The 14,199-nt window shown below is 40.4% G+C and overlaps 1 protein-coding gene across 1 annotated transcript in view; it reads right to left on the bottom strand.

Annotated features, from left to right (window-relative positions):
- LOC111150949 (complement receptor type 1-like) overlaps positions 1-14,199 on the bottom strand; it is a gene marked incomplete at its 3' end in the record, with an annotated part of 27,278 nt that overhangs the window by 3,617 nt on the left and 9,462 nt on the right. Inside the window, exons 2-6 of the mRNA XM_022508643.1 lie at positions 10,868-11,365; positions 10,010-10,186; positions 9,805-9,907; positions 8,541-8,626; positions 6,238-6,575 (exon numbers count right to left, since the gene is read on the bottom strand). Of these exons, the coding sequence (XP_022364351.1) occupies positions 6,238-6,575; positions 8,541-8,626; positions 9,805-9,907; positions 10,010-10,186; positions 10,868-11,365 (1,202 nt within the window). The remainder of the gene's footprint in view (positions 1-6,237; positions 6,576-8,540; positions 8,627-9,804; positions 9,908-10,009; positions 10,187-10,867; positions 11,366-14,199) is intronic.

Here is a 14,199-nt window from a genome sequence, read left to right on the forward strand (position 1 = left end):
AAAGTGGAATTGTCTATTTATATTTACTATAATTGTTGACATATTCATGATTAGATCTATCATCTTACTTGATTTTTATTTGTCCTTCCTTTCCTATGTTCCTTATGCTCTTCTCTTTTGCCTTCATTTTGAGTATGAAAAAAGATTTTATTTATTTATTTACAGAGAGAGAGTGAGCGAGAGAGAGAGAGAGCTCGAGCGTGAGTGAGCAGGTGGAGGGGCACAGTAAGAGAGAGAGAGAGAATCTCAAGCAGACTCCGTGCTGAGCAGCACCTGAATTCATCTGAAATCAGGAGTTGGACACTCAACCACCTGAGCCACCCAGGAGTCCCTATCGTTATTTCTTCTTATTAGATTATGTGTTACACATTCTTTTATAGCTCCTTAAAGATGACATGCATCCTTACCATGTTAATGTGCAATGAACAATGATCATTTCCCAGCATGCAAAAAACATAGAAAATGCTCACTCCGTTTACTTCCTCCCTGTCTTTTGTTCTATCATGTTCATGTTTTTAGATTCTACATATATTTTATGGTCTCATTAGCCATCTTCAGTGTACACACTGCCGGCTGCTTGCTGGGCTATAACCATTTGCTACTAAGCTCACTCTAATGGTAATGGATTCCATCAGCAGGCTCAGCTAAGATTTTGAAAATCTATAGAAATATGTGGTTGCCTAAACAATGAGCTTCCAAAGATATCCATGCCCTAACCTCTGGAGCTTGCAACTGTTACCTCATATGGCACTAGGCTTTGCAGTTGTGGTTAAATTAAGAATCTTGTGGTGGGAAGATTTTCCTGGGTTATCTGGGTGGCCCTCAATGTAATCACAAAGGTCCTTAAAAGAGGGAGGTGAAGGATCCAAGACAGACGAAGGAGATTTTAAGACATTCCAGTGCTGGCTTTGAAGGTAGAGAAAGAGAGCCATGAACCAAAGTATGCAGGCAGCCTCTGGAAGAGAAAAGAGCTGGGAAACCTAATCTCCCTTGGAGCCTCCAGAAGAAACACAGCCCTACAGACCCATTTGAGAATTTGACCTCTGGAACTGTAAGAGGATAAATTTCCATTGTTGTAAGCCATTTAGTTTGTGGTAATTTGTTAGAGTAGCAATAAGAAACTAATACAAGAGATATTAATGTATAGTTTTAGAAACTGGATTCCTAGAGAACAGAATTTGAACCTAGTGTCTTCTTCTTACTGTGAGGTAGAAGTAAAAAATGTAAATAGGCATAATAGCTGAAATAGAAAGAAACATATGAGCCTTCACTAGAGAAAGATTGATCTGGTTTCCTTTTCCTCCTTCATTCCCAATCCCTCACATTCTAAGAAGTATATTAATATGAACTCCATAAACTCAACACCTACCATAGTTCATTTTAAAAAAACTCTGCATAGCTTTAGGATACATTAAATACAATAGTTGAATAATATTTAAAGTAGATAACATGATGAAATTGACACTTGTGTGCACCATGAAACCATTACCACAATCAAGATAACAAACATTTCCATCACTCCAACAGTTTTCTCATTTTACTTTATAATCCATCTGTCTCTCTACATCCTTCTCCAGGCCATCTCTTGCCTGCTTCTTCTTATTTCAGATTGATTTGATCTTTTGTAATTTCATATAAACCAACTCAATTGGTTCGTACTTTCCCCCCCACCCGGTTTCGTTGGTCTAGCTTTTATACAGAATGATTATTTTTGAGATTCACTAAGTTTGTTGCATATATCATATATAAAAAGTATTTCTTTTTTTGCTGGGTGATAATCAGTTGTACAGATATACTTAAATTTGATTTGCCTAATTGGCTGTTGAATGCCACTTAGATTATTTCTAGTTGTTAGCTAGTAGAAATAAAGCCATTATAAAAATCCATGCCGAAGTGTCTGTGTGGTCAGATGCTTTAATTTCTTTTGAGTCAGTACCAGGAGTAAAATGCTCAGTCACAGCATACATTTGCATTTAGCTTTAAAAAATCTTTTTATTATATTATTTAGTCACCGTACAGCACTTTATTAGTTTTTGATGTAGTGTTCCAAGATTGATGGTTTGCGTATAACACCCAGTGCTCCATGCAATTTGGGCCCTCCTTAATACCCATCACCGGGCCAACCCATCCCCTCACCCCATCACCTCTAAAACCCTCAGTTTGTTTCTCAGAGCCCACAGTCTCTCATGGTTCATCTCCACCTCCATATGGACCATATCTTCTTTATCCATTCGTCTGTTGAAGGACACCTTGGTACTTTCCACAGTTTGGCTGTTGTGGATGTTGCTGCTATGTACCTAAGGCCCTTCTTTTCACTACACCTGTATCTTTGGGGTAAAAAACCCAGTAATGCAATTGCTGGGTCATAGGGTAGGTCTATTTTTAATTTTTTGAGGACCCTCCAAACTGTTTTCCAAAGGGGCTGCTCCAACTTGCACTCCTACCAAGAGTGTTAGAAGGTTCCCCTTTCTCTATATCCTCTCCAACATTTGTTGTTTCTTGCCTTGTTAATTTTTGCCATTCTAACTGGTGTAAGGTAGTATCTCAAGGTAGTTTTGATTTGAATTTCCCTGATGGCTAATGATGATGAACATTTTTTCATGTGTCTGTTAGCCATTTGCATGTCTTCATTGGAGAGCCTTAAAGAACTGGAGAATCAACAAAAATTAAGCCTAGCCCATGCAGTAGAAGGGAAATAATTAAGATTAGAGCAGATATCAATGAATTAGATATCAGACATGTAGTAGAACACATCAACAAAACTAGAAGCTGATTCTTGGAAAGAATTAATAAGATAGATAAACCACTGGCCAGACAAATCCAAAAGAAAAGAGAAAGGACCCAAATTAATAAAATTATGAATGAAAGGGGAGAGATCACAACTAATAATAAGGAAGTAGAAACAATCATCAGAAATCATTATCAACAGGTATGGCCAATAAGTTAAGCAACCTAGAAGAAACGGGTGCATTTCGGAAGCCTATAAACTTCCAAGACTGAAACAGGAAGAAACTGACAACCTGAATAGACCACTAACTAGCAATGAGATTGAAGCAGTGATCAAAAACCTCCCAAAAAATAAGAGTCCAGGACCTGATGGATTCACGGGGAAATTTTACAGCAAAACATTCAAAGAAGAAAGAGTACCTATTTTCTTGAAGCTGTTTGAAAAAATAGAAACAGAAGGAAAACTTCCAGACTCTATGAAGCCAGCATTACCTTGGTCCCCAAACCAGGTGAAGACCTCATCAAAAAGGAGAATTTCAGACCAATATCCCTGATGAATATGGATGCTAAGATTCTCAACAAGATCCTAACTAATAGGATCCAAGAGTACATTAAAAAGATTATTCACCATGACCAGATGGGATTGATCCCTGGGATGCAAGTTTGGTTCCACATCTGCAAATGAGTCAATGTGATACAATACATTAATAAAAGAAAGAACAAGAACCATAAGATACACTCAATAGATGCTGAAAAAGCATTTGACAAAGTACAGCATATGTCCTTGATGAAAACTCTTCACAGTGTAGGGATAGAGGGTACAAACCTCAATATCATAAAAGCCATCTATGAAAAACTCACAGCGAATATCATTCTCAATAGGGAAAAACTGAGAGCTTTTCCACTAAGGTCAGCAACACAGCAGGGCTGTCCACTCTCACCACTGCTATTCAGTATAGTTCTAGAAGTCCTAGCCTCAGCAATCAGACAACAAAGAGAAATAAAAGTCATCTGAATCAGCAAAGAAGTCAAACTCTCACTCTTTGCAGATGATATGATATTTTACGTGGGAAACCCAAAAGACTCCAGTCCAAAACTGTCACAACTCATATAGAAATTCAGTGAAGAGTCAGAATATAAAATCGGTGTACAGAAATCCATTGCATTTCTATACACCAACAACAAGACAGAAGAAAGAGAAATTGAGGAGTCAATCCCATTTATCATTGCACCCCAAACCATCAGATACCTAGGAATAAAGCTAACCAGAGAGGTGAAGAATCTGTACTCAGGAAACTATAAAGTACTCATGAAAGAAATTGATGAAGACACAAAGAGAATGGGAAAACGTTCCATGCTCATGGATTGGAAGAACAAATATTGTGAAAATGTCTATACTACCTAGAGCAGTCTACACTTAATGCAATCCCTATCAAGATACCATCAACTTTTCTCAAAGAAATGGAACAAATAATCATAAAATTTATATGGAGCCAGAGAGACTCTGAATAGCCAGAGGACAGTTGTAAAGGAAACCAAAGTTGGTGGCATCGCAATTCCAGACTTCAAGCTCTTTTACAAAGCTGTCATCATCAAGATAGTATGGTATCTGATGGTGACACATAGGTCAATGGAACAGAATAGAGAGCCCAGAAATGGACCCTCAACTCTATGGTCAACTAATCTTTGACAAAGCAGAAAAGACTGTCCAATGGCAAAAAGACAATCTCTTCAACAAATGGTGTTGGGAAAATTGGACCGCCACATGCAGAAAAATGAAACTGGACCGTTTCTTTACACCACACACAAAAATAGACTCAAAATGGATGAAAGACCTCAATGTGAGAGAGGAATCCATCAAAATCCTTGAGGATAACACAGGCAGCAACCTCTTTGACGTCAGCCATGGCAGCTTCTTCCTAGAGACATCACCAAAGGCAAGGGAAGCAAGGGCAAACATGAACTATTGGGACGTCATCAAGATCAAAAACTTTTGCACAGCAAAGGAAACAGGCAACAAAACCAAAAGACAACTGACAGAATGGGAGAAGATATTTGCAAAGGACATATCAGACAAAGGGCTAGTATCCAAAATCTGTAAGAACTTATCAAAGTCAACACCCAAAGAACAAATACTCCAATCAAGAAATGGGCAGAAGACAGGAACTGACATTTGTGCAAAGAAGACATCCAGATGGCCAACAGACACAAGACAAAGTGCTCAACATCACTCGGCATCAGGGAAATACAAATCAAAACCACACTGACATACCACCTCACACCAATCAGAATGGCTAAAATTAACCTGTCTGGAAATGACAGGTGTTGGTGAGGATGTGGAGAAAGGGGAACCCTCCTGCTTTGTTGGTGGGAATGCGAGCTGGTGTAACCACTCTGGAAAATGGTATGGAGGTTCCTGAAAAAGTTGAAAATAGAGCTACCCTATGACTCAGCAATTGCAATAGTGGGTATTTACCTTAGAGATACAAATGCAGTGATCCCGAAGGGGCACGTTCATTTGAATGTTTATAGCAGCAATGTCCACATTAGCCAAACTATGGAAAGAGCCTAGATGTCCATCAACAGATGAATGGAAAATAAACATTTTAAATGCTTTGCTAATCAGGAAGACCCAAAGCTGGCAGGTCCCAAGGCACTCCTTATTTACCGATCAGTGGGAAAGTGATTCTTTAAATGAAGACCTTCAGCCTTTAAACAGGATCATCTGTATTCTCTACCAGCAAACTGCATCAGATGGGAGTACCACCAGGTTCTACAAAGGACCACTTTGGTGCTGTCTGTCCTTATTGGCACACAGAGCTGGTGTGGATAAGCACAACCATGAATGAGCCCCGGATTGTCAGGTATTGTCATTTAATGCCAGATAATATGTAAAAATATGCAAAAAGAAGGAGTTGCTAAGACTGCAACCTTGAATTTCACTTCTCTAGGGCGTCTTGAGTGCCTGTTGCTAAAAGTGAGATGAAGGGTCAACAAAACATTCCTTAGAAGGAACAAAAGCAATACAAATGCCTGCCTTGGAATTTCTTTAGTCATTTCCATCCCATCAACTCTAAAGTAAAATACAGCCATCAACATGTGCTTTTTGCTCAGCACACCCATCTATCCACTAGAAATACAACATGAGCTCCATGTCCATTAGGGAGCTTGATGTGGGGCTGAAATCACAACCCTGAGATCAAGACCTGAGCTCAGATCATGAATTGGCCACTCCACCCACTAAGCCACGCAGGTGCCCCAAAATACAACTTGTAATAGAGATGGTACGACAGAGTGTTTTCTTTGGCATTTGTTTTTAGTGCTTGAAAATAGTCTCTGTAAAGTCTGGGCCTCACTGATTCTTCCCACTGTCTCCCTCCTTCTCTTGTCACTGTCCCACACTCCTTAACCCAGCGGGAAGGGCCATCAGAGTACCACCAGTTGGGACACAGCAAGGCACATCTAGAACCCAGCTTCCATTCTCCCAGTAGGTAATTCTGTGTGCCTTACTTTTATAAGAAAGTCACGTTCCCAAGCCAAAATGACTGTCCCCATAGAAATAGGGAGGTTCTCACCCAGATATTCTGATCTAGATGGGACATAAGGAAATATGCACTGACCTGCAGGACCAGCAAGTTCGCAGCGAGGGGCAGGGCCGCTCCAAATCCCGTTCCCTTCATCGTCACTTGTGCAGCGGAGGGTGCTCTCCCCGATGAGGCTGAAGGTCATCCCTCTTGCTGGGTTGTTGTCACACGTGTAATTTATTTCCTTTCCATAAGGAAAGTCTCCCTGAGAAGGTCCAGTGTGCTGCCCATTAAGGATAGAGGGAGGATTTGGACAAAAGATACCTGGAAAAAACCCAAGTGCTATAAGTTACACGAAAATGTTGATATTTTAATCTGAGTTGATTCCTCAATTACGGGATGCTGTGACTGTGTTGCCCATTAAATAATTAACTTTCAAGGAGAGTATGAACCACAAAGTAAGTATATAAGGTCTCTGTTGAGATGCTTCTAAATGAAATGACACTGAAATCAAAGCCCAGAAGGGCCTTAGTCATCCTGAACTCCTGGGAGAGTGAAGACTTCTGAATGACTGAGAGCCCTGTCTTTTAAAATAGACAAAAATCTTCTTAACCCCATTGAGAAGAAAATCATCCATTTAATAAGAAAATTATCTATTGATTCAACTGGACTTTTTGAGGACCTACTCTGTATAAAATACTATTTCAAGTTCAAAGTAGAGAAAAATCTTTTTTGACGTGAAAGATCTTCACACCAGAGAAATCTTTCAAAATATATTATACATTTACTATTTGTCTATCACTGTCTATCACTATCTAATCTCTTCCTGATATACTCAAAACCAAAACAGATGGATATAGTAATGCCATCACAATGAGTGAACATCTCAGTGTTCCTATGCACGGATCCAGAATATGCAGCAATGTAATGGTTTTTGAGATATTTATTGGTTTTTACAGGTTTTAATTTTCTCATTGAAGAAATGCACATTTCTTCTTTTGAATGTAACTGTCTGGAGATACTCTTTCCCCTTTCTGATTTGATCTGTATTTGGGAAGAGGATACCGCAGCTTTAAAGAATTATGAATAATCAAAAGGTGGAATGTTTACACTCTAGTAAGTGTATCTGGGTTCATGGAAGTATTTTTCCTTTCTTTCCCTCATGCTTCTTAACTACATTCCGGGAAAGTTGAGATTTTCAAACAGTTGACTTCCAGATACGAAGGATGTAATTATCGAGTTTCATTACATAAATCAATACAAAATTTCCAAACATTTTAGAGCAAAATATTCCTTTGAAAACCCTCTATTATAAACAGGTATTTTCAACAGCTATGATCAGAAGATGAAGCAACATCCTGTTTGATTTCATGAAGAAATACATGGGCAGACTGAATATATTAGTAGTGTTTCTGTATTTAACACATTATATTTCTGTTCCCCTTAAAAACAAGTACAAACAACAGGGAAGCAAGGCCCAAGTCTGTCTCGTTTACAGGTGTATTCCCAATGTCTAATTTATTGCATTACCCTATTTTTTTCATAATAACACTTGGTATTACTTGAAGTAGTCTATGTGTTTGCTTGTCATTACTTTTAAAGATTTAGTTTTTTTCAAGATGGAGGGGGAGAGAGAAAGGGCAAAAACAGGAAAGGCAGAGGAAGAAGGAAGAAGGAAAGAGAAGCAGACTGAGCTCAGCTCTGAGCCTGATGTGGGGCTTGATCCCATGACCAATTGAGACCAGAACCAAAACCAAGACTCTGACTTTTAACTGACCTTGCTACCCAGGCACCCCTGTTTGTTATTTTTTGGTCTTTCCCTCTACACAAGAATATAAACAACATGAAAGCAGGGTGCTAGTCTGTTTTGTTTATGGGTGTATTCCCAGTGTCCAGAAGGCTGGGTGGCACCTACCAGAGGCTCAAAAAAGTTTGTCAAAAGAATGAGGCTAGGAATGAATGCTGATCAAGGCAAGGATACAAAAACTATCGTTTTGACAGGAAACATGCTTCAGGCTCTAAATCTCCCTCCTTCTATGAAGATTTCTCTTCATTTGTAGCACACATTATGCTTATACACACTTACAGTATGATCCCCCAAACATGTGATGCTCAGATTTATTTCCCCCGGAAACAGCCCTTGCAGCAAAGAAAGATGTTGATCCAAAGTGAAGATCAACAAAGGGGCAAATATTAGGTAATTTTATAGGCAAGACACATTAAAGGAACAAACTAGCAAAGAAAACCAGGAGGGAGGTGCCGACCTGAACAGGCATTCCTTGTACTCACGTTCACACACAGGAGCACTGTCATTCCAAAGGCTTTCCATTCCAACCAAGACGCAGTAACTAGCAGAACTGCCCTTTAGGTGGAACCTGAGGAACAAAAGCACCAGTGGTGGGATGAGCACGGGCACCGTTTCTCTCTCCCCTTCCGCTGAAATACAGTTTAGTGCCTGAGATGAATGCCAGGTGGAAAAGCCCAGCTCATCGGCTTTCTCAGCTGCCAGAGGCTATGAAATCAAAACATTTACAGGACTGCGGTTTCCAGTGAGGATGGAGCAGTGACAACGGTCTCTGGTTGTTGACCATCAGGGGGTCATTTGTCCATCCTGCCCTCTGACAGCTCCCTGTCTGTCTCTGTCAGCAACTCTGTTCTCTAGGGCACAACGTAGCACTCTCCTCTCTGGTGGCTCAGGAGGAAGACAACTCCCAATTCAAGTTGGTAAATCAGAGAAGGTGAGGAAAGAAAGCAGAGGCTGCTATTTTGGGCCCACACATTCGGAATGTTCCAGAACGACACCTTTGGCATATCCCCACTGTTGATGAGTTAATGCAAATTATCTGGGAAAGGAAGGGAAAGGTGAGAAGAGAGGGTTCTTAGGAGAGCAGTGGCTCTCTGGATTGCCTCCAGGGCTTTGTTGGAACAGATATTTGCTGCCTGATCCTCGGAGTATATGGAGGACAGCTGCTCTGTCGTCCATGCTTTTTACCCATCAGTGCTGTTGGAACATAACACCAAAGTCATTAAGATTCCTGTAGAGAGTTCACGACATTACTGCAAACATGAGTGTAGGTCTTCATACTCCTGTGATACAGACTAACACTAATTAGCTGACATAAAACTAGATGGAAAACTATTCCTCTTGATGCTTTGTTCCTATTCCAAATTCCACTATTGACTGGTTTAAATTTTTCTTGGAACAATCCCTGCATATTACTTGTAATTAACTTTCTTTCACATCAGTATTTTTCCTTTCGTGCCTACAAGTTACTTTTCATTCATACATGTAATGTTTCACCTGAATATTCAAGATTTCTTGTTACACTTCTGCTGTTCGGTGTATTTGCTGTTTTTCCTTTTCAAGCACATGTGGTGCTTGGTTCCATCTGGTTCCCACCATACTTCCCAGTCACTGTTTCAGGTATCAGTCCTTCCTGGTACTTCTTTGCCATTAGGCAGCTTGCTCTTTGGGTAGACCACCACTGGCGCTGGTGTCAGCATAGCAGCATCGAGTCCTGTGTCCCCCATCTCTCTGCCAGGTCATACTCACCCCTCATCACAAACGAAGGACACTTTCGCCCCAAGCTGGAAATTCAGTGGTAAGAGCACACGGCCATTAGGGAGTTGGCCCCGGAAGTCTGCACATGATTTCACTAGGATAACAACAGCAAGAACAAGAACAAGAAAAAACAGAAGTAAGATGATCATGCGAGGACGGAAAAGACTGATCTGCAAGGAGATGACAGTGTAGGCACCTGTACATCTTGGGGCCGCTGGGCTCCAGTCTCCCTGGGGCGTACAGCGCAGAGACGCTGCCCCTCGGAGATCATAGCCGGGCTCGCAGCTGTAGGACACTTCCTGCCCTGGGGAGAAATTGGCCTGGTTTTCTGCACTGTGCATTCCGTGCAGAATTTCTGGAGGCAGCTGACATACTGTGGAAAGAACAGGTGTGAAGGACCAGTCAGTGATGGAGAAAGGTCTTTTCCTACATTCTAACCCTTCCATTAAAGGGAGGTCAGGTGTAACAGAGGAAATCAAGTGATGCTCCTGCCTCCTCCTTTTACCGTTATGTAAAGTCAGACAATGAAGGGACGTGCCCAAATGTCTCACACCTAGCACCTAGTAAGAGGCCAATCACTGGAGCTGAGTTCTTCCTGGCACAAGGTCAAATGCATGACCAGGACCCTGAGGGTGCTTTCTCCAGTGCTGGCCAGTCTACATGGCATTACTAGCCCTGTCATAAAGGAGAGCTGTGAAGGGTAGATGAGATAAGGCATTCAAAGTGCTTATTGCACAGCTGAGTAGAAAGTGCACCTCAGCCTTCAGGATATCGGGGAGATATTGGAGCTTGTATTTTGCTCTGAGGATGCTCAATATGAGAGTCCCAAAGTCTCCTTCCTTGGTTGATGAAGCTCCTGCTTTCAAAGCGAAGGCACATATACGTAAGTGCACACACACACACACACACGCACACACACACTCTCATAATTTCATGCTTCATTTCCGCACATTGTTCCCCACATGCATCCTTCTCCCAGAACGAGCACTGACCTCCTGATCTCCCTGCAACCCATGCCCTTTGTCGGTGCCTTCAAAGCCTCAGTCAGACTCACCTCGGGAGCAGCTCGGCAACTCTGGCCCCCATGTGTTTTGGGCTTGGCACTGCACGCTGGAGGGTCCTTTCATGACAAAGCCGGGCTCGCAGATAAACCTCACGGTTTCATGTAAGGAAAATAAGGTCTTGTTCTCAGACACCCTCACTGCATTGTCAATGTCTGGAGGTGTGCACTTATTAGGTATGATGCACTGAGGCGGAGGGCTGCTCCATGTGCCAACGCGATTGTCTTTGCTGGTGCAATATATCGATGGGTTGCCCACAAGCTCAAACTGCTTTTTCCCTCTCTGTCCGGGATGGCAGCGATAGGTCACCACGGTTCCATAGGGAAAATCTTCTCTGTAGGGGTTAATGACATTTCCGTTGGCAATGGCTGGGGGTGGCCCACAAGGAATCGCTGGGAAAAGAGATGGCAACTTAAACAATAGTGGATCAAATAGCTCGTCAGAAATGCAATGAGTAGAACTAGTTTTGTATTTGTTATTGGTTTTTAATCCTTGTTAACATGGAGATACATGTCTACAAGATTGTGATTTTGGTGGGCATAATAGCATGCCTTCTGCCTTTCCTGCTTATACTATTTCCTATGAGCACATGCGTTTTTAAAACAATCCATGTTCCTTTCATTTTAGATAGCTCTTTGATATATTATCACACCACAGTGTACACAGGTTTCCCGTACTCTTTTCCGTTTGCCTTCTTCATTTCCATTTTGTTATTAGCTCAGGAGAGCATTCAAAAAAATAAAAAGACCCTTGCTGAAGGAAAAATGGAAGGGAAGAGAAACAACACAGATACACCAGTGTAGGAAGTAGAATTCAAAATATTTGCAAATGTATAAAAAATTACATGAAAATGTAGACTAATGTAATGTGAAACGTTTTGACACTGTAAATGATATGAATGGAAATACAAATTAGCAATATTCATTCAAGAAAATAAAAAGCTGAAATGGACAAGGAAATTTGTCAGAATAGAGAAATATTTACATAAATGTTCTATCAAGTTACTTTCAGGTAATACACACTTCCAAATGTAATGTCAAATGTTTCATGAGGTGTAAAAGATAGAAAATTTACCAACTCATTTTTTTCAAGCTGAAATTTGATATCACAAAATGATACCCCTATAGACGTGATCATATATTAGCCCACAAAACATCCTGAATACATTTGAAAATGTAGTTGGAGGACATAGTACCTTGTATTACTGTAATACTATATAACTAGAACCAAGTAATTTTATCCAGAATTCCAAAACACATGAAATTAAATATAACATTTCTTAGGGTTTTTGGGTGACCTAGCCGTGTAAGTGTCCAATTCTTGGTTTCCACTTGGGTCAAGATCTCTGGTAGCTCTTAGGATTGGTCTGGCATTGTGAGTTGTGCTCTGTGCTCAGCTGGGAGTCTTTTTGAGGATTCTCCCTCTACCCCTCTTCCCCTGCCCCATCTGGCTCTCTCTCGCTCTTTAAAAAAATCAATGAATCAATCTTTACAAAAGTAAATAAAAATAAAAATTCCTAAGGAGGCTTCTCCTTCTTGTAAGGGGAATCTTAATTAATTCAAATAAAAGATCAGTTTACTTCCAGTTCCTCCCCCCAAGAAAGACTATAGACGCTGGGTAAGTGATAAAATATGTTTGTGAATGTATCAGAAATCTAATAAACTATGGACGTATTACTGGACCATGATGTGACAGGAGACAAAAATCCAGGTGGGAGTCAAGCATATAGCCTGCTTTTCTGCTGGAAGGTGAGCTGAATCAGGAGGGGCCATCTCATGGAGTCAAGGGAAAAAAACTGGAGTCCAGGTCTTGCCCTGTGGAAGCCATGGTAACACCTTCGGACAAGTCCTAGGACCTCTAAGCCATGGGCTCTGGGACTCAAGATTACTGCAGTTCTGCAAGTACTGTAGGTGGCCCAGAAAAATAACAAAATAACAGTGTCTGAGCTGAATGAAAGTGGTGCCAGATGACTCATGTCCCCAGGTATCTGAAGAAAGAGCAGCAAGGATCCTTTCAGAAGAATGTTCGTCATCTAAGACCTTGAATTCATTTCTACAGAAAGGTTTTCAAATGTAATTCCTGGCATACAATCAAGGATCACCAGGTACTGAAAGAGAGAAAATCCCATGAAGAAGAGGCAGCAGACTCACTGACAATAGAAATGGAACCGTTAGGACCCCAGATACTGGAGTTCTTACTCACACATTGGAAATAGTTATGTTTGTCTCTTTGAGGACAATGTGTATGAAACCTAAACTTTTGGTAAGGACTAGAAACCATTAAAAACAACGGGGCAAATTTTGAAAGGAACCCAATACACGTTTTTATCATTATAAAATACAGTAGCTGAAATTAAGAAGCTGATAGAATTAAAAGCAGGTCAGACACAGTTTAACAAAAATCAATGAATTGGAATCTAGGACAGAAGGAAGTCTCCAGAATAACACAGAGAGACAAGAGAATCAGAAATATAGCAGAAAGAGTAACGGACTTACAGGATAGAGGGATAACGCCTACCGCATGTGTAAGTGAATCCCACAATGAGAGGAGATATCAGATCACGGACATTGGAAGTAATGACAGAATTTTCCAAAACTGATGAAAGACATCACTGAACCACAGATACAAGAAACCGTACAAACTGAAGAAAAGAAGTACAAAAAAAAAATCTTTACTTAGAAACATCATAGCAATATTGTAAAAGATCACGAGCAATGAATTTTAAAAGCAGCCAGAAAACAGAGATGACAACTTTTAAAAACCCATACTTAGAAAAATGTTTAAAGAATCTATCACCAGGAGACCTACAATATAAAAATGCTAAAAGATCATTTTTTTTGATCAAAGGAAAACAGTGTTATAAGGAACTGATAGAACTGTCCTATGGAGGACGGATAACGGAAATAGTTAATATGTGGATAAATATGCATAAATACTGTTTTCATAAAAACAACAATAGTGTCTTTTGAGATACATGTAAAAGTACAAAAATTAACACAGTGTAGGAGAATCAGGATATGATCATCTCAATAGAGCCACAGTGATAAATTAGAATCCACATTCATGAGAAATCTTTAGGTATAAAGGGAATTTCCTTAATCAGATAAAGAATGTCTCCCCCAAATCTTCAATAAACACCAGGCTTTATGGTGACTATTCAAAACTCAGTATCATCTCTTCCATTCAGCATTGTACTGGAGTTCTAGCCAACACAGCCAAGCAAGAGAAACAGATAAAAATACAAGAAAGAGACATATTTTGAAAGAAGTTGCTGTGGCTGATATCGAAGAGGTTACTGCCTATGTTCTCCTCTAGGATTCTGATT

The sequence above is a fragment of the Enhydra lutris genome, unplaced genomic scaffold (assembly GCF_002288905.1).
Source record: "Enhydra lutris kenyoni isolate GAN:26980312 unplaced genomic scaffold, ASM228890v2 scaffoldscaffold25, whole genome shotgun sequence".
NCBI classification, from domain to species: Eukaryota; Metazoa; Chordata; class Mammalia; order Carnivora; family Mustelidae; genus Enhydra; species Enhydra lutris.